General features: G+C 46.6%; 2 protein-coding genes across 3 annotated transcripts in view; one reads left to right on the top strand and one right to left on the bottom strand.

Annotated features, from left to right (window-relative positions):
- The window catches only part of Gopc (golgi-associated PDZ and coiled-coil motif containing), a gene marked incomplete in the record, with an annotated part of 34,263 nt that extends 30,733 nt beyond the window's left edge, over nucleotides 1-3,530 (top strand). For both annotated transcript variants that reach the window (XM_013516617.1, XM_013516616.1), the window contains 1 exon segment: nucleotides 932-3,530. In XM_013516617.1, the coding sequence (XP_013372071.1) occupies nucleotides 932-1,062 (131 nt within the window).
- Nucleotides 3,531-20,193: 16,663 nt separating this feature from the next.
- The window catches only part of Dcbld1 (discoidin, CUB and LCCL domain containing 1), a gene marked incomplete at its 5' end in the record, with an annotated part of 38,407 nt that continues 37,984 nt past the window's right edge, over nucleotides 20,194-20,616 (bottom strand). Inside the window, 1 exon segment of the mRNA XM_013516615.1 lies at nucleotides 20,194-20,561. Within this exon segment, the coding sequence (XP_013372069.1) occupies nucleotides 20,293-20,561 (269 nt within the window).

Genomic DNA, 20,616 nt, shown 5'->3' with positions numbered 1-20,616 from the left:
TCTTGGAAGTCGTAATAACATTAAGACTTCGCTTACCTTTTGGAATTTGCACCTGTGGTACAGAAGCAGTTGGGGCAGAACTGCTGGTCCCTTAGCGCAGCCCGGGGAGTGGCACCCAGGGTAGCATCGGGTAGCTGTCTTCCTTATCACCCACACGGAAGAAAAAAAGTGGTAGTTGATTGAAACCTATCCTTGAGGAAGCAGTAACAACTTCTTTTCTTCTTTAGTAAAATGGCATTATGCAGTGAAAATGTGAAAGCTGTTCATTTTATGAAATACTGTTGAGCGCATGCATTTTACTGTTCTGTGCTGGGGGCGTGCACCTGACTCACGGACCAGCAGAACTTGCTGTTCTCTCATAGAAGATAATTCTTACTGAAAGAACGATGCAAACTATGGTTGTCCAGACTGTTCTGTGGCCATTTTCTTAAAAATGAGCAAAGTCTGTTGGTCACTTCCGGGGAGACAGCTGATGGTGTTTACTGCCAGTGATAAAATGTGAAGCTGTCATGGGAAACTCAGAATTTGTAAAACACGCATCCGTCACTGTGCAGCTGACAGCCCCAGCGTGCCACAGAACTAACTTCTCTCAAGAGATTTGTGGTGATACTAATGAATGTGAATTTTCTTAACAGTAAAGTGAAATGTGTTTTAGAGTTGCTGCACACTCAGTGAATGACCAGTATATGACACCACAGAGTTGTTTGTGGGTGAGAGCACCATTCGCATATATGTATAGGTGACTAAATTTTTATCATTATATGTGAAAAACTTCCCTTATCAGAAATTACTGGTGATTAATTTATTTTGCTTTGTTTTTCTGCTACTGATTATAGTGGGCATTCCTTTGGTTTTTGTTCAGTAAAACTATCAAATAAAGTATATTTTTAGATCAGAAATGACCCACTCCTTTCATTTGCCTGTCTTGCAGGGTATAAGAAGACAGTTACGGATGCCCAGGAGAATGGAGATCTGGGAACTTCAAGTGAAACTCCACTAGATGATGCTGCTTCGAGATTCGATGACCTGCACAGTGGTCTGTATCATAAAAAGTCCTTCTGAGCGTCGACATCTCCAGACAGGGTTGCTCATCAGACTGTTTCGAATTGGGGGCACTAGAGAGGATGGTGACAAAACCATCCCCAGTCAAGAGAGGCTGTTTTGTTGCCTAGAGAAAGGCCAGTACCTCAGGGCTTCATGCAGACGGTTCTAAATGCACATCCCCCTTTTCTGTGGTACACCACGATTATGATTGCATGTAAAGCAGTTTTGGTTTACCTGACGTTGTAAGCACCAAAGCATGTGTTTCCCAAAGGAATATTGTATTACTAGGCTCTTAAGTACCAAATGAAGCACTACTACTATTTCATTTGATTCCTTTGCTTATTTAGGAGTAGGACCGTGCCAACTGGAATTTTACTGAAAATAGCCATTGAATTCAAGAGAGTAAGGGAGTTCATGTTATATATTTCAGAATGCTAACCGTGGTGTTTCAAAGGACAGAACTGACACTGAATTGAGTCTGCACAATGCTGGGGAAAATGTAGGCTTAATTCTTTATTTAACTGAAAGATGGTTTTAGGTTTTTAAAAATGTATTGTGCGTCCTGACGCCTTTTGTGTTTCAAAGGGAACAGGGATGAATGTGAAATACCTGTTCTCAATTATGTTGGCCTGTTTGCGTGGTATTGGAGCATTGCATTCATGTGCAGTCTCGTGTCTATTTTCTGGGGACCTTAAAAAATTTATGTTTGAGTTGTTCATAAAGTTTGTCCTGTGATAGTCCTGGCACGTGAAGATAAATGATCTGGCAGGAAAGGCTCACATTTGTCCTGTGTCATGAAGTGTACCAAGCTTACACAGCAGTTTCCTCCAAGCACCTGGTTTGCCTGTCACCTGCATAGAAGGAGGCTGAGGCAGGCAAGAGGAGGAACAGTCATTGCTTGGTTGGATAATCGTATTCATGTGTGCGTGACTGCAGGTGTGCAGGTGCACACCTCCCTGTGCTCCTTCTCTTATCGGGGCAGGCACGGAGTCCGCTCTCTGCTTACTGTTGTGCGTTACATTTGAAGAGGTGGTAGTTTCTGCTCCTGTCACTGTTTCAAAGGGTGAAACATTTAAGGGCATATTAAAGGGGGAAAAGCCTGTAAGGCTTTTAGAATATTATCAGTGTCTCATTTCTAATACTCAGATGTTATGTTGATAAAACATTTTTTTGTCTTTCCCAGATGCACTATATATTTGTTCAAAGTTAAATCTATAAACTGTATATACTTTATTTCATGATTTTGCTATTTATAAATGTATGTTTTAACTAGCTCATGTAGGTTTTGTTTTGGGTGGCTTTATTCACCTGTATATCACCGTGCTAATCTGTAACTAGAAATGCACTTCATAGTGTACATTGTTACTGATATTAAAATACTTTGTAGTATAATATTGCCTCTGAGCAAGAGTTAGTATTTAATGAATAAGCAAGTTATATATTGTTCTGAACATGCAAAACCATGCTGTTACTATCTTAAAACATAGGTGGGTGGCCTGACCATGGTATTTCTTCAGGGATGATCCTTTATCTGCTCGGAATGAGCCCTTAGCAAATGTAAGATGTACTCCTTTGATTTTCAGGAAATACATAAAAGTCTGCAAAGGGGATTTTTAGAACCTTGAATTAGCATTTTTGTGAGTTTGCTTGTAAGTGGGAGGGTTGTGTGAGACGGTTATGATGAACATTCTTCTCAAGGCTGACAGCAGATGAAAGGGTTTGTACACAGCGCTCCCTTTTCCTTCCGCCTCACATGTTTGCACCCACGGAGGGCTGTGTCGCTTAGGCCTGTGAGCTCCCTGGCGGCGTCAGAGCCGCTGTGTTGCACACTTGCGTTAGAATACACGCGATGGGGATGAACTAGTAGTTGTGGGGTTTCCCCCAGGGCCCGAGTGAGAACCAGTTCGGGTTCTTTCATGTTTCTAGGAGAAAAACCTGTATGATACTGAGACTTCTAGGAAAAAGCCAGATACTCATCTGTAACAGTGAAGAAGTGAAAGAAAAAAATACACAGAAAAGCAATAGTTGAGAAAGTGTCCAGTAGAAATCTGTGTGTATATTTACTGTTAACTTCAAACTCTTCTCTCCAGTATTTCTGATAGGAGTATGATGGAAACACAGTATTTCTTAAAACACATGTAAGAAAGATGAGAATTTTGCAAGTGTTGGCAGTTATAGCTGAAGTTACCAAAAGTTAGCACAACTCGTGCCGGTTGTTTTCCCCACCACAGTGGACTTAATTTTTCATACTTAGAAACAAAAATACAGTGACTCGGTGCAAGTTGCACATTACTTGACATTCTCTGTAATCTGCAGTTTCACCTACCCAGCCTTCCTCTTAGAGGTGGCTTCATTTATAACAAATGTACTATATCTAGTTGAGTTTATTATTTTTTTATTAGCCTGTGAATAAAGATGGCATCTCCTACATTAAGATGGTCTTGATCTCATTTTAAAAAATAAACATTTTTTTCTTTCACATGAAATATGTTTGATTTATTGTTTGTTCCAAGTCCTACCAGCCCACTACAGGCCATGCAGAGGCTTGGGCTGCTCACTATGCTGGGGCAGTATTTTGGGGAAGGATGGAACTAACTGTTTAATTGTAAGAATTTTTAAATATGAATTAGTTGAAAACATTTGCTGGAAGAACTTGTAGAGCAACTGTAGGGGCCAGTTTTGCGTGAAGTTTAGTAGATGGCAAAAAACCCTGGTCTGCTTGACTTGGAAACCTGAGGGCCAATATGAGGGTAACATCAGTATCAGAAACCAATTCTGTTACCGTTTGAGGATGTTCTTCCATTTTAATGTCTAAGTGTACATAACTTACAAGTTTCCAAATTGTGTATAAAACATTAATAAATATTTTAGAAAGTGAGTTCTGAACATTGAAGAACACTTGGCTTTTGTTATTATATAAACTTGATTTTGTTGCCTTTTGTACTTTGGCTTAAGCTCCCAATTCATCAGATTATTTGGGGAAAAAACTATTTTTTGGAATTCATCCCCATAGGATAATTTGTTGAGTTCATGAATTTAAAAGATGACTTAGTTTTCATTGTCAGTGTTCTTTTAGGAATCTTATAACTAACTTTAAAAAAAGGAGCTTGCAAATTGTTGCAGATGTGTTCTTGGCAGTAAGAAATCTTTTCCACTGTGTATCATTATCTTCAGAGTCTAAGTAGTTGCTCAGTACAAGACATAAACCAAAAAGCTTCTCACAAAAAAGGAACAGATAATAACAAACTTTCTTCTCAGTGAACTAAAGTAAACTATTAATATCAATGAAACAGAATGGCATAGAGAAATATTAAAACAGTGCAGTGTGTAATTTAGGGAAATAGTTGACCTTTTCCCTCCTTCCTGTTTATCTCCTCTTTTGCTCTTTATTTGAGATGTATGTAGAAAGCAGTCTTTAAGAGCTGTGACTGTCACTGGCACAAGAGGGGCGCAGGTGTCTGAGGCCTGGCTGCCTCACCCCGACACCCCGTGTCCTTCATGCTGCCCTCGGCTGATAGCTGACCACCACCAGTCGTGCCTGACACCCTGAGGGGAGCCTCCCTGCGCTCCTCCCGCCCGCCTGGGGCCCGCCTGCCCTGCCTTGGGTTGTCTCCAGGCTCGCTGCTGCTCTCCCACTTGTCACTCCTGACAGCACTCGTGCACGGTGGGCCGCGCTGTGCTGTTAGTGTCTGCTTCTCGGAGGGCCCAGCTTGCACAGCGCAGCAGGAAGCAGGCAGTAAGTTGGCGCTTGGGAGCTGGCTCATCTGCTCAAGGGAAAGAGGATGACATCTTGCCCAGTAAGTGCAGCACCTGGGTGTCGTCTTGGCATGGGGTCATGCTTGGCTGCTAAGTAGTTCACGGGGGTGTACAGAGAAGACTGGGCATGGTGGCAGAGCCTGTTGTCTGTGGAGGTGTCACCCTTGGCTGCCCCCAGCACTGGATTTCTGGAGTAGTCCAACATGCCCTGATGGGTACAGCTGGCTTCATGTGCCTAAACGGTTTGCACTGAACACGTGCTTTCCTTCCGGAGTGTGCAGCTGCAGTACTGCTGGGCAGAGGGTGCCTGTGGGACTGACCCTCCTGAGGTCAGCCACCTTCCCTGGTGATCACTGCAGGGTCCTTTTAGGCATCAGTGCTGCTGGACGCCACTGGAACAAGACTCTCGGAGGAAGCACCTGGTGTCCTGTGGAGAAGGTGTCTTTTCCTCTTACAGTTTTACCTGATGTTCTTCTCTGTAATAAATGGTAGTTGTAAGCTTGATCTTGTATTTAGACTTGTGGCCCTTCTAGCAAAGTACTCAATGTGAGGGTGGTCTTGGAGACCCCCAACACAGGTAGTGACTTGGGGAAATGTCCCTGTGGAGGGCAGTTCTCCAGGAAGCGCAGCAGCGCTGGCCTTCAAAAGTGGGGAACAGTGCTGTAAGAATAATAGCTTCAGCTGGTTATGGCTGGGTCCGTGATGGCGAACCTGTTAGAGCTTTTGGTGGTAACAGACAGCAGGCTGTGGCACGTGTGCCATGGGTTTGCCGCTGCTGTGTGGGGTTATCTTGTGATCTACAGGAGGACAGCTCTCAGACTGCTCAGTGAAGAGGGGATCTGGAGGAGGCCTGGCGTGCCGTGTGAGGACCGAAACAGCTGAGCTACAGGCTCAACAGGGAACTAATAAAGCCGCAGAGTTCCTGAGGCTTGGATGTTTCATCAAGGCCTTTCCGAATGAACTGACTGTCAAGTGAAAAGGGAATTAGACACTACGCATAAAGCAGATACATTAGAACTTGGATTCTGTGCTTTGGAAAGTTAGAATTTGCAGTTTGGTAAAATGCCAGCAGTGGGGAGTGGACTCCAAATGTGACATTAAACTTAGGGGACAGGGAGACCGTTCAAAGATCATTATGTGCATTACTATTTCTGAGGGCGAATATGGTGAATACTGAGAAGTTACGTAATTTGTCCAGATCACACAGTAAGTGTAAGCGTCAGAACTTAGTTCTACTTTTAATAGGCCACAGAGAAGGAAAAGGGAATATAGATGAAATCACAGAAGAATATAGATGAAATCAGAGGATTTCTGGTCTATCCGTCCCAGTATTTACAATTTTTTTATTGTTGTTTTGTTTTGGTTTTTTTTTCTGGTACCAGGAATCGAACTCACAACCTCGCGCTTGCCAGGCAGGCAGTGTGCCCCTGAGCTAAATCCCCAGCCCCTACAATTTTTTTAAATGGCACAGAGTACTTAAGGGATAAGCCTTTGTGTGCCATGGGCACACGGTTCTGTAATCTAGAGGGTATTAGTAGCGTTTCGGGAGTTGACATTCTTAAACTGTGTTCCCTGTATCATTGGTTGAGGACATTTTTAGCTCTGTTTAGGGTTGTAAGTGGCTTTCAGCTTCTGAAAGCAGTGGAACTAATTTTAAAAATTTTCAGAGGAAAAAGACAAAAGAGGGTGATGGCCAAATAGTTACAAAAAAGAACAAATGCAAATATACAAAATAAGACCAAAAATAGCCATAAAAGTGAAAAAGGGAAAATAAAACTACTTTGTTCAATTTTCTAGGAACATTGACTGCAGAGATACTGTAAAAATCTAAAATTAATTTTTGTAAGACAAAAACAGCAAACAATTGTTAAGGTGCTACATTCCAACTTACTAGAATATATGGCTTCATACAGCAAAGCTGCTGAATCTTTAAAGAGCAGTTAATTCCAACGCCTAGCAAGAGAAGAACTGAAAATGGTTTTTGTCAAGCCTGTAAAATCTGATCAGGATTACCACAGAGAAAATAAAAGGCCTATCTTACAGAAGAATATCACTGCAAAACTTGTTATCGTAATAACTTGGTAGCACTCATACGTGGAAACCCATCGTTGATGTACAAGGGGTGATATCATGGTGAATGTTTAAATTTTAAAATCTTTAGTAAAAGACATTGCCATTCTCAAAATACGCTTTGAACACACCCATCATTCTTGCCATTTTCTGAGGCAGTTTTGGAAGTCCTCGTTTGTGAGGGTCTTTACAAGCTGTGATTAAAAACCAGAGTGAGTGATGCTGCTCGGGGCGTCCAGGGGAAAGACAGGCCCGTAAACATCGTGATGTGCGCTTACCGCATCTACCAGCGCTGGCATCTTGTGACTTCTGGCTCTTCCTCAGAGTCAGAGTGAGCAGGAAGGATCAATGTTTTGAGTGGATTCAGGACATCAAGGGGAGCCACGACAGTGTAACTAGAGACATGCAATGAACCCTTTGTAATTAACTGCGTCTGCTCTAGGCAGGGGTCTGTGGAGGGAAGTAACTTCTTCTTATCCCACAGATGCTGCACATACTGGTCAGAATACACATAGTCTAGGGAGGGTAAGTGGATGCTTTCCTAATATAACAATGTGCTTCAACATTGAAGTCTATCTCTACTCAGAAGCCGGCCTCATGTAAAGTAGGGAACAGTGGTCTTGGCAGTCTTGCCAGTGGAATGAGTTGGCGTAACTGTTATGTAACGATTGATAGAGCTCTTGTAAGGAGATGGCGCCGACACTAATTTGCAGGCATTTTCATGTTGCAAAAGAAATCTAAGAGAATTGTCTAAACCCATTAGAAACAATGACATTTCATAAAGCTAAAACATACAAAATTTTGCACAAAAACCACACAGAAGAACCATGAATGATAGCACCCGTGGTACCTCCACGGGTCAGGCGCTGTTCTGGGGTCTTACCTAGATGCCCCGGTAACTGTGTGTGCAGTATCGTTATCTCCACCTACAAGTCAGGAAGCCATGGAGAGGTGGAACAGCTCCTTCATGGTCACAACTAGAGTGCAGTTTTGCCCCAGATACATGCTTGTACCGCAGGTGTGATTGGCTCTTGCCACAGCCATTCAGCCAAGAGGTCTGAGCCCCCAGCATGCGTCACTGGGCCCACGTGTGAGCACTGCTGCGAGGAAGGTGGAGCCTTCAGTAGCTGAGTCTGTGGGGGCCACGCTGTATTGAAACTGTAATGGTCTTTGTAACCATTTCCACTTGGGAGAGGAAGACGTGGTGCTGGAAATCACATGGTTACAAAGATGAAATCCAGGTCAAACTCAGTTCTCTGTGGCTCTAAAGCCTGTATTATTTGCATTAAATAACCTGTCTTTTGCCTACTGGGAAGACATTGCCCCAGCAGGAGAGCACACTAGAGAAAATGAAAACCTGTAAATTCTTTAGGATGTTAGGCAGGATCAGAATTCTTTAAGAGGCCCATCTAGTCTCTTTAGAAAGAGCTAAAAGTTCACATCACAGAGGACACTGAGAACCCAGCACTTGACCGGCTGCCCTGGCTGTGCTGGGGCAGGAGCGGGTGGGAGACGGCCTGTGCTGAGCCAGCAGGGAGTGGGAACAGTGGAAGGGTGAACCTAGGGAGGAAACTGCCCAGTAAGACAGATGAAATACTGCATGGAACATACCTACATGAAACAAATCAGTCCCTGACCTGAAATTCAAGTTTAGCTGGCTGTCCTGCATTTTATCTGGCAACCCTGCCTGGTGTATCGACCGACCTGGTATACAGAAGGACAGTGTAAAATTTTCACAAGAAGGAGAAAGCCCTGCTATGGAAAGTTCATCAAAAACTCGAAATGCTGTGTATAACAAAAGCATTGTGAGCAAGAACCGGTGGAAATAAGAAACACGACGGAGCCGTCCGCACTGAGCGTCCCTGTAACAGCAGTGCACAGAATAGTGCTGGAAGTACGGAAGTACGCAGAGAAGAGCACGGACCACCCCGTCCCGTGGAGGACACGCTGCTGGGAGAGACAGGCAGTAAGCAAAACTAAGTAAATGAAAGCGTGTGCCATGCCAGAGCGAGCCGTGAGCAGGAAGGGGAGAGGAGTGTGTGTTCGTGGAAGGAGGCTGCAGTTTTTAGGAAGACAAGGGAGAACTCAGGGAATCACATTGAAAGGAACGGGAAGGAGGCCGAAGAATGACCTGCGCCGCTGCCCAGGGAGTGAGATCAGCAAGCACAGAGGGTTCCAGATGGCGGCATCCAGGCGGGCTTGCCGTGGCTGCAGTGGACAGGGGCTGCGGCAGGAGGCGGCTCGGGGTGAAGGCCCCACTCCTGTCCTGCAGTGATGGGAGCCCCGTGCAGCTGCTTACACGTAAAGAAATGAAGATGAAGGAAGAGAAAACGTCTTCCTCCGTGGAGGCAGCCACACTGCCAGCGCTTAATAGCTACACATGGCTGGCGGCTGCCGTGCTGGGCATCTCGGGATATGCCGTGTTGCAGCAGTGAGGCCATGCCAAGGAAGGCGCTCCAGGCACTGTCCTCCCCTCATGTCATGATTCACTCGGGGATCGGGAGGAAATGCGAGAAAGATAGTTGTAATGTAGAGAAGGGCAACAAGGCCAGCGCTGTTCTTTAGGACAGATGCTTCGGGTTAAAATACTATACAAAGCCCACTGAAGGCCCAGATTAGGAAAGAAGAGCCCAGTATAGAACAAACACTGGTAAATGCTGTTTCAGTGGATTCTTACTGCAATCTCTGCAAGAAAAAGGCATGTAAACACTGAGGTAGGATAGAAAATGGTTTTTTTTGTACTGGGGATTGAACTCAGGACCTTGCGCTTGCCAAGCAGGCGCTTATGCCACCGAGCTATCTCTTTTTTCTTTTGTTTGGTGTTTTGTTTTTTGTTTTGAGACAGGGCCTTGATATGTAGTCCAGGCCTGCCTGGAACTCAGCCATCCTCCTGCCTCAGCCTCCTGCCCTGGTGGAGGGTTGATAGGCATGAACCACCATAGCCAGCTGCAGATATTGTTATTACCCCATTTCCAGGTGAATAAACTAAGGCACAGAGAGACTAAGCTAGTGAGTGAGGGAGTCATATCCAAAATGTGTATTTGAGGGGCTGGGGATTTAGCTCAGTGGCACAGCACCTGCCTGGCAAGCACAAGGTCGTGAGTTCAATTCCTGGTCCCAGAAAAAACACAAAAACCAAAACCAGAATGTATGTTTGAATCCTCACTCCCAACTCTTTAGCTGTATAATTCTTTTTTTTTTTTTTTTTTTTTTAGCTGTATAGATCTTGTGAGGGTCCATCCGTTTCTTCCAAACCTTGCTTTCTGCACCCCAGAGTAAGGATAATGACTCATCTTGCTGGGAGACCACAGAGAAAGTGGAAGGCCTCACTAGGTCATGCAGTGCTGCTCAGATGCAAAAACATGGCACGAGCAAAGGCCCTGAAGCCTGATGGTGGAGGCTGGGCTGAGCCTGGTTAAAGTTGCTGTAGGATTTGATAACTGCTGTGCGTTTGTACTCCCGGTCCTGGCTGCCCCCGGGAGCCACCTTCTCCCTGCTGACCCTTGGTAAACGTGCCATGACTTGGTGGACACAGGGTAAAGTGCTGTGGTTTCTGTCTAGCTGTGCCGCTTATCCTCACGCCCCACTGATCTATCTCTCCAGCCCCCTGAAAGTGTTTTTTAAAATAGCCAGAAACAAGACAAGGAAAACCCTGTTTTTAAAATTAAAAACTTGCTGGTCATCCCAGCACTCCGGAGGCTGAGGCAGGAGGGTGAGCACAGGAGTGGATAGCCAGGGAACAGGCCAGGATAGCATAAGGTGACAAGGACCATGTGGGGCTGCCTTCTGCAGGACGACACGTGGCTTCTCCTCATCCCCATTCCACTACCCTTTGAGAAAGTTTAAGAACTGAGGGTATTTTGCGCTCAGTTATTAGTACAATAAATAGCATTGTTGTTCATCTTGGGCATGCATTTACGTTTCTGCCTAATAAACCATTCCCACACCTCTACTGATGTGTCCTGAAAATCCTTTCTCCACCGTGGAAGTCAGTGCACCTGTGGTGGGGTGAGTGAGGTCCTTAACTCAGCTTCAGGAATCTCCTTGGGTCTGCTTTGGTGCCATTTTCTCTTAGCAAGTGAGACAAGGTAAAAATCTGTGCGGACCTCAGCTGGTAAGTCCAGAAGCAGATGTTTTCATTTTTCCTTCCTAACTTTCCCTTCTTGCCCTCTGAAGCACAGCCTATGCCACTCTTGCCGTCTCCTTTGCTTCAAGCCTAGGCAGTCTTTAGAGCAGCTAGAGACTCCTGAGCCCCTACAGAAGCAAGTGCTTACATGTGAAAGCACTGAAGATGAGAGGCTCGGGCTCTGCCCAGAAGTGGGAGGAGGAGTTGAGAGGGCTCCTCCATGACACCTAATGGCCTCCTGGGGTTTTCCCTCAGGTCAGCATGCCGCATTCCTAGGTCCGAGGAAACTAGAATTGGCTCACCAGGGAGAGATATGTAAAGATAGACCCATCCAGTGTCTCAGGCAAAGTTTTATACAGCTGGCCCAGGAGCCCTAGTCCTGAGTCCTTGAGGTGTTACCAGAGAAAGGGAATTACTGAAAATCATACATATCTTTGGGTCCTGAACACTTTATGTAAAAGGAGATCCTTTCAACTTACCTTTAATCCTTTTTTCCTCCCTAAAAAAATAACCCCTTCGCGACCTTTCTCTCCAGCTCAGGCTTTAGCTCTCGGGTGACCCCAGTCCTTCCACTTTCTGGGAATAGTTGCCGAGAGAGCCAGGGAGCCCCATGGGAGCTGAGAACTGGGGCAGTTCTGCATCTGTCTGCCATGACCTGCCCAGGTCCTGAGGCCACCGGTCCAGCCCTACCTGTTGGTAGTTTTCCTGGGGCCTCCTTGGGTCACTCCTCTGATGGTAGCCTGTATTTGGCATTCTCTGGTTCTGACATTCTTACGATAATTGTAGCCTCAAGTTTATCTCCTTGTCTAAGATGGTAAGTGCTTTGTAGTGCTAAGTGAAACCTCCAGACCTGAAAGCCTCCAGGAGTTCCTTGCATATGTGACAGGTCCCTAGACAGACCTTCAAGATGGGTTTTTGAGTAAAGCCCAGCTGTGGTGTGCAACTCGCAACTCGTCTTTCCTGCATTTTTGATCTGTTGATGAAGGATGGAACAGCTGCGTACCAGGAACAAGTCTGCTTGTCCTGGAAATGTGCAAGAGGTTTGTTGGGACAAGCCAGAGGTACTGAGACCAGTGCTGACAGAAGCAGGGCAGATTGCCCTCTGCCACGGGAAGAAGCGCAGGTTTTTATGTGGGCGTGCTGGCCGGAATGACCCTGCCTGTCTTTATCCTCCCCTCGCTCTCCCTCTCTCTCCTGCCTCCCTGTTTTCATCTCTTTCTAGAAGCACACAAGGGTGATCTTGAAGGCATGCAGTGCATCTTACTTGAGATGGGTAGTTCAGTACCCCTCTGAAATGTCACCTTTAGGTTACAAAACTGAGACCATTTTAAAATGGATTTTAAAGGGAATAAAGATGATTTTCCTTTGCAATTCAGTTTGGACTTAGTATAAGTTAGGAAGTGGGGAGGCTGGCCTCTGAACAGAACTTACGTATTTTAACACAATATTCTAGCTTCAGTTTTTCATTAAGAGGGAGGAAAAACAGAAGTTGCATGTGTCCAGGTTTTTATGTCCCTATACTGAGATCCAAAATTATGTAGATCTTGCACAACGTGTCATGCCCGTGTGCAGTAAGACCTGGTAGAATGGAACCAGACCTTCTAGAGTTGAGTTACTGAGTACCCCAAGCAGGGTACCCCAGATGCCTGTAGCACCAGCAGCACAGCCAGTAGAGGCTCCAGAAGCCCCTGAGCAAGGCCTGGACCTATTTCAGTCGCTTCCTCTACTCCATCCTTTCCCAGGGCCACCTACCCCATCCCACCTCCTCATCAGCCTGTCTATCCCCATTACCAAAGGAATCCACCCTGCTGGTGTAACAGCATTTCTTATCATCCAGCTGATTGAAAACCTCCTAATATGTGATCACTTCAAGAAGCCTCGGAGGGGAATTAGGCTGTTATGAGAGTACATGTGCCCTTCTCCAAAAACGATCTGGCCCATAGTAAACAAAAATTGGGATGATCTTCAGAGGATCTAGATAGGTTCATAAGTGAGTTCCAAATTTTTACTATAGCTGGTGGTTAAAGTATTGTTTTCTACCTGCTGCACCCCAGAAGAAAAAGCCCATATATGGGTAGCAGCACAAGCTCAGGCTGATGAAGTAGATGCCTGAGACAGCACCAAAGATGTGGGTACAGATGTGGTACCCACAGGGGTTCCTAATTGGCAATATTAGGCTGGAAATTAGGGTCATGGGGAGTGTGATGATATGATTACTTACCTGATTAAAAGATAAAATGCATGAATAAATCAGTTATAAAAAAAGTTAGAGACACCATCCAAGATAAGAAAATCCTGCTTTGTTGCCAGGACATTTAACTGCAACTCTGTAGATACACTAGCTCAGAGGCAGGGCAAGTTTTATTGGGAACGTATTTTATTAGCCAGTCTCCCCAGAGATTGGTGGACTGCTTCAGAAGCAAGTTGTAGGTCTCCAGGCCCCTATTAATAAACTTTTAAACTGGCAAGGCTCAGGAAAAACAATGACAGGCACAAGAACAGCCTGATTAATTGTTCTGGCTTTAGAAAATAAAACCCTGTATTCTCTGAGAAGCTCCAGGACTCCACATGCAAAGATCAAGAATATGAGACCAGATGACTGCTGCCATACAGAGACTGAAGAGACTGCAGGAGGCTGAAGTGTCCCTTGGCAGAGGGAGAACGCTGGAGTGAGATTGCCCTTGCTTCTGAAGGGAGAAGCCATCTGCTTCCATGTTGATGGTTCTGGAAGGTGCGCAAGGTTTCCCAAAGCCCTTCAACAATGTCAGTATCACCCTGAAGAACCTTAGCTAACTTGATGTGGCAAACAGTAATACTCATTTTCTTTTGGATACTGGGGCATCATTCTCTGCCTTGCTTGAATCCTCTGGACCCCCTCTTAATAAAACCTGGGTTGTAACTGGTGTTGGTGGTATGCCTAAGACCAACCACTTAAAGTTGTTTTTTTGTTGTTGGTACCGGGAATCGAACTCAGGACCTTGTACTTGCCAGCCAGGCGCTTGTACCACTGAGCTATATCCCCAGCAACCATCCACTTTATAGTAACTTTAACCTACAGATTTGGGGAACTTTGATTTTCACTCAAGCTTTCCTAATTTTTCCAGAATGTTCTACCCCATTATTAGGAAGATAGTTTGTGCCTCTTCAGGAGCAACTTTTTTTTTTAAAGGAGCAACTCTTATTTGTCACCAAAATATTTACTTCCATTTTGAGGAGCATTAGCAGCAGACCTATTAGACAATATAGAGATAAGTATGGACATTTTATCATAGCTATATCCACTAAAACTCCAGGAAAAGAAGTTTATGTTCAGCCTGCTATTACTTTAGGAGACCCAAATGCTTATCCTTATAAATGAGAATAGCCTATGAAAGCAGAGGGGCAGTCCAGACTTCAGCCTCTAATTTTTAAATTTCTTGAACATGGCCTTATGGTCTGTTGACAGTATCTATGTAACACTTCCATCCTTCCAGTGCTAAAAAATAGGCAATATCAGCTAGTCTAAGATTTGTGGGGTAGTAAGGAAGCTTTATCCTATAGATCCTAACCTATAGATCTATAACCCATAGATCCTATTCTGTACTATCTTTACCCAAATACTGTGTGGAAATATATAGTTTACTGTCTCAGATCTTAAGGATGCTGCCTTTAGCATCCCATCGCACCGTTTGCTTTTGAATGGACTGACGCAATCCTCAGGAAACTGCTAGGATAGTTCTGCCTCAGAGGTTCAGAGATAGCCCCCACTCATTTGGAAACACTCTGGCAAAAGAATTAAGGTCTCTAACCTTAAAAATTGGAGCACTACTCCAGTGTGTAGGTGCTCTTTTCTGTAGTTCCATTCACTGAGCTCTAATGAAAATTCTGTTAGGAGTTTTGAATTTCTAGGGGCTGCAAGACACGGAGTGTTCCTGTGAAAAAGGCTCATATAAGCTCAGCAAAAAGTTACATACTTAGGACATAGTTTAGCCACAAGGGAATGAACTCCTCCTCCAGAAAGAAAGGAGGCTCTTTCAGAACTAGGACCACCGCAGCTCAGGGCTTTCCTAGCGATGGCTGGATTTTGCGAGAGATGGATTTCCAGTTTTGGACTCACAGCATCTCTAAGAACACACACGCCTGACTAGAATGGTCTGGAAGACAGCAAGAGGATTTTCAAAAGCTCAAAGACCCTTTGTTGTCTGCTCCATTTTTAAGAATTACTGATTTAGACAAGCTGTTCACCCTGTATATAGCCAAAAAGCAGGACATAGCACTGCTGAGAGACCGTGCTGAGAGACATTCCTCCCCTTGTGGCTGACTTCTAAACAGATTCTGTCATGTGGTTGGCCTGGATGCCTATGGGTTGTGGTTACTGCCACACTCCTGGTTGATGACGCTGCTAAATTAACTAGGATACCCACTGCAGTTGCAAACCCCCCATCAGGTCCAAAGTGTTCTTGAAGTTAAAGGACACCAGTGGCTAACTGGGCAATGGCTATATAAATATCAAGCTCTCCTGTTGGAATCCCAAGAGTTTACTCCCAAGGTGAGCCAGACTTCAAACCCAGCAGCCTTGCTTCCTACCCCAGGAGGAGACAGCCAGCTTCACTCCTGCATGCAAACCATAGAGCAGGTTGACTGTAGCAGGCCTGGTCTTGACGAGCCCTCAGACAGCCCCCATACAGACTGGTTCACTCATGAAAGTTGTTACTTGGGCAGTGGGACTCAGGGCAGATTATGCAGTCATTAGCCCCCAAAAGGGGACTGAGACAAAGCCACTTCCTTCAAACACCTCAACCCAGCCAATTGATCACCCTTACCTGGGCCTTACTATTGGGAAAAGCAAGCGAGTCAACATCTATGCTGACTCTAGATAAGCTTTCTTAGCCCTTCTGTTCATGTGGCCACAGGAGAGAGTGAACTCTTGAAAGATCGGGCCTGAGATTCTTTCCCTCCTAGAAGCAGTGTGGCTGCTGACCCAGATGGCAGTGATACACTGCTCAGAGGGTAATTCTGTGCGGTCCAGGGAAACGCCTCGGCAGATCACAGTGCCAGACAAGCAGCAAAAAGATGCATTACAGGCGGCTTTAATACCCCGAGCCCAAAGCTGAGCACAAGCTCTTCCTATTCACCGCTTTGAAAGAAATCGGCAAGGCAGCAAGGATATAAACCAGCAAAGGATGGCTAGTGGGTTAAAGAGGAAAATCACGAAGTTTTGTAACCTCAGGCTGATCAAGGAAAATTATTAAAGGAATGCGTGGTTTATGCATTTAGGGAGGAAAGCACTGACCTCCTTGGTCAATCATGCTCAGGGTGGGGTTGGGCTTCAAATCTCTTTGAGGAAGTCACAAAGGGTTGCTCCTTTTGCCTCTGCAACAATCCAGGTGAAAAAGTTTAGCCTGCACCTCTGTGTAACCTAATGCAAGGCAAGGTACCCTCACTGGATGAGCAACAAGCAGTCACCCAGATGCCCCCGTGCGAGGGATACAGATACCTCTTTTGCAAGCTTTTGGAGGACTTGAGGATACTATTTAGGAAGAGTTAAGACCAATTCAGGATAAATTAGGTTCATTTTGCTTAACTATGTCTCTTCTCACAACTGAACTATGTCTGCTAAAATCAAAGTTGGACAGTTTGTATTTTACTTAACCCTTACGCCATTCTCCAATGCAAGAACTAGTGTTTTCCTTGACTGGGCCCCACAATATGCCAGAAACTAACAAAGATGCATACTGGGTTCAAGGAAAATTACTGACTTCTAGAGCATCTGAGCTCTAGAAGCGTGCCTTCTACAGGAAGATGACTATAATTTCAAAATTTTATAGAAGTTACAAAATACAACAATTTTTAAGTTTGCTACCAGATCTGTCTCATTGGCCAATAAATGAGGCTTGTCATCAAAAAGGCCGTGGGAAGAATTTTTCTCTAACTATAATTAATACATAAATATGGCAATACAGAAACCCTGATCTACCCAGACTCATCAAACTCCCATAATGAAAGCTAACCTATTACTTGAAATCAGTATTTTCAGGTCTGACATCTGGCTGACATCTACTGTGGTGCAGCTCAGCCAGCCAGCATCCCTTTGTTGGGAACAGAAAAACCATACTTACGCTACATGGAGCAGTGCCACCCAAAATAGGGAGTGGATTCCTATTCAAAGCTCTAATCACACTATTGTGTTGAGAGAAGCTGATTGTTTCTGATTGGAAAGCAAGAACTAGATAAGATGGCTCGCCCCAAACGGACAGGGTTTGGTGGAACAAACCTATATAGCCTTGTTGCTTTCAGGTGGACAGAAAGCCAAGGAGGGGCATTGGATACAAGGTGCTGGGTTAAAACCACAGATCAACCAGCCAACTGCCCCAGTCTTGTGGCATTGATGGACCAGACCAGTTTTTCACTGGTATGATCATCTATTCTCCACTTTATTCACTGACAAGACCTGAAAGCGTAATGTGGCATACTTAAAAGGGCCTGAATGATACTGCAGAAGATTTTGTTACTAAATTTTTAAGTAAAAATGATGAAAAAAGCCATTGTCTAGCACTGAATAGCCCTACATATTCTAACAGCAGCAAAAGGTGGAACTTACGTTATTATCAAGTCAGACTGTATATTCCTGACAACTCTGAAAATGTGTCTTCTGCATTATAAGATCTACATTTGCAGTCAGTGCAGTGTTAGACTGCCTTAAGCTTCAATGACTGGCTGGTATTCTGGTTCTTTTTGGAACAACTCTGGTGGGAAAAAGTTCTTATTTTTCTGGCTATGGTACTGAGCATAAGAATTCTTTTATGCTGTCTGAGCCATTGTCATGATGGGCTAATGTCTCATAAGCCCTTGCCCTTTTTTTCACACTATTGAAAGGTGATGGTTCTGTGAACAGAACCAGATATTCCTATGTCTCCTTTAGACAAGTCAGGATGAGACTTTCAGACCCTGCCTGGCCAGGATTAATGCCCCTCCTTGGCTTGAAGCAGGAACGAAAAGACCACTGAAACTTCTACATCCCTTAAGGGACTGAAGTCTCAGGGGGATGTGAGGTAGGACAGACAAAAGAAATTTTAAAACAGGCAGAAAAGAGACAAGAAAAATCATGATTTTAAAAATAAAAACTGCAGCTTTGGGACCCGATCCCAGTTTAAAATTTTTTCCTCTCTTATCCAAACCTGGGCAGTTCCCTTTCACCAGCAAATGGGTTTGACCATTTTTTACCCCTCAGATGTCCCTTTTTACTTCTCACCTGAGAAATAGGCTTTCTCCTATGAGCAGACCATTAACCTTCTGTGGATGGGCCACCCCCGCAAAACAAGACGTCTGAGTGACAAATTCCACACATTGCTCTCACCGAAACACATACAGTCCCAGTTCCAAACTGTAGCATGCCTCATTTATCTGAACGCCTACGCTCTACTGTTGAGCATGTACTTATTTCTACCTAATAAACCCTTCCCAGGCCTCCACCGATGCGTCCTGAAAACCTTTTTTCAGGATGGAGTCAGCGAACCTGCTGGCCTGTTGTCTGGGTGGGGTGAGTTAGGTCCTTGGCTCAGCTTCAGGAGCCTCCTCGGGCCGTGCTGGAGAACAGGCACCATTTTCCATCATGAAACGGCTCCGGCTTCTGTAACTGGCCAAAACGTCCCGCCTGTTTTGTGGCACATGGGGTCTGGAACCCACGCCTGTGTCCGCACCCAGGCTCGGTCCATGGCGCCGCCTGCCTCCTGCTGAGCACCACTGCCGGACTGAGCTCCGACCTCCTGGGGTTTGGGATGCAAAGCGTTGGCTGTGCAGGGACGGGTGCGGGTGGTGAAGGAACCGGCCTATGCTCGGGGCAGTCTCGCGCTTCACGGTGCGTTCTGAAGTGGCATTAGCATGACCTGAGGGAGAAGTTTGGGTCCTCTTGGGGCTTCTTTCTAGTCCTTGGTGTCCCCAACAAAGAATTGGACAAGACGGAAGAGGCACCGAAAGGGTACATTTATTGAAGGCAGAAAAGAAGGACGCTCTGCAGAATGAGAGCCGGCAGATGGAAGGGCTCACGGCGGCCCTGAGGATAAGGGGGAGAGAGCTTCTGTAGCCAAAATTTCCATAATAAAATATTGGGAAAGTTGTCCTCCTCACTCACTGGGCGTCATACTCTCGACTGTCCCACCACTAAGCTCGCTTGGCTTCCGGTTACATGTAAATAACCAGGAACAGTACTTTTTGATTGGTTGTGCTCACATGCAAATGAGGGACTGAAAATAGCAAGTTTCTGATTGGTTCAAAATAGCACTTTTCTGATTGGCTCTGTGTAGCCTGCTTGCCCGGTCTTACTCTGACACCAGGTGCTCCTCCACTGGACACTTCGGAGACCCAGGGAGGGGCCCCAGGTTCAACCAAGCAAGGCTACTCCCCACTCCCTAAAAGAAGGGGCAGGGGATGAATATAATCATTACCATGCCGACCAAGCACCAGAGGCGACTAAAGGCTAGCAGGGCTCCTTCCAGGTCCACGAGTGAGCTTCAAAAGGAGAAAGAATGTGCTTCGATTTAAAATTTTAAGTAGGAAGGGCGAATGGCTCGACGCCCTTCCGAGGAAAAACCGCTCCTCTCGGGAACTCGGTTACCGGATGAGTGCGCTTCGCTAGGGCCCCGCCCGCCGCGCAGAGCCGCCCCTCAGATCCGGGTCCCTACCGGGGCGTTTTTTAGCGCGAGGACCTCGGGGCCCGTATTCTCTATTATAAACAAAACACGCAAGTCCCTCTTCTGTAGAAGAGGTAACTGTCAGTTACTGACGAAGCAAACTGATACCGCGGGCCGCGAGGTCCAGCCGGGTCCGGCGAGCCCGGGCGATTCCAGAAGCGAGACCTCGGGGCCGGGTTTCTCCAGGACCAGCCCAGTGCCCAAGCCGCCCGGGAGAAAAGCTCGGTCAGGCTCCGCCTGGGGCTCGCTCTTCGGAGCGTATCTCCGGCGACGACTGCCGCTCCGCGGACACGGAGCCCGCCGGGGCCGGCCGCAGGCTCGCGCGTCCGCGCCAGGCCGCCTGCCCGGGCGCACGGAGGTCCAGCCGTCGCGGACCGGCTCCCACGGACTTCGGGACAGGCGCGGAGAACAGGACACGCCCTGGGGCAGGCGGGGCTCACGCGCGTGCCAGCCGCGGCACCCCGCAAGGCTGAGCCCCACAGTGCGAGCTGCAGCCGCCTGCACGCCCGAGGCAGGAACTCGGCTCCGGACAGATCGCACAGGGCACCGCCGCAGCTTTGCGACGCGCGCGGAGTGGACACGCCGTCGGAGGTGTCGCTCGTCCCGCTCTGGGGTCGGTGGCCCGGCTCACGGCAGGCGGCCCCCACGCGCGTCCCCGTCCGGGGTCCCAGCCCGCGGCCAGTCGTAGCCCGGATCCCCGTCGGACGCGCGCGCAGGCGCGGGCACTCTGTAGCCGGGGGCGTGGCCGCCGGCGGAGGGCGTGGCGATGGGCGTGGCATACTCGGGCCGGGCGCGCGCCAGCGGCAGCGCGTACTCGTGCGCGTCCGTGGGCCGGAAGGTGGAGCCCGTTCGGGCCGCAGAGTCCGCGCCGAGGGCGTCCAGGGGCGTCTGGTAACCTGCAAGCAGGGGGCGTCACGGGGAGCCCGGGGAGCCCGCGGCCCTGAGCCCGGC

This window comes from Chinchilla lanigera, unplaced genomic scaffold (genome assembly GCF_000276665.1).
Source record: "Chinchilla lanigera isolate Chin_1 unplaced genomic scaffold, ChiLan1.0 scaffold00035, whole genome shotgun sequence".
NCBI lineage: Eukaryota > Metazoa > Chordata > Mammalia > Rodentia > Chinchillidae > Chinchilla > Chinchilla lanigera.
This window is presented reverse-complemented; position numbering and strand designations above follow the sequence as displayed.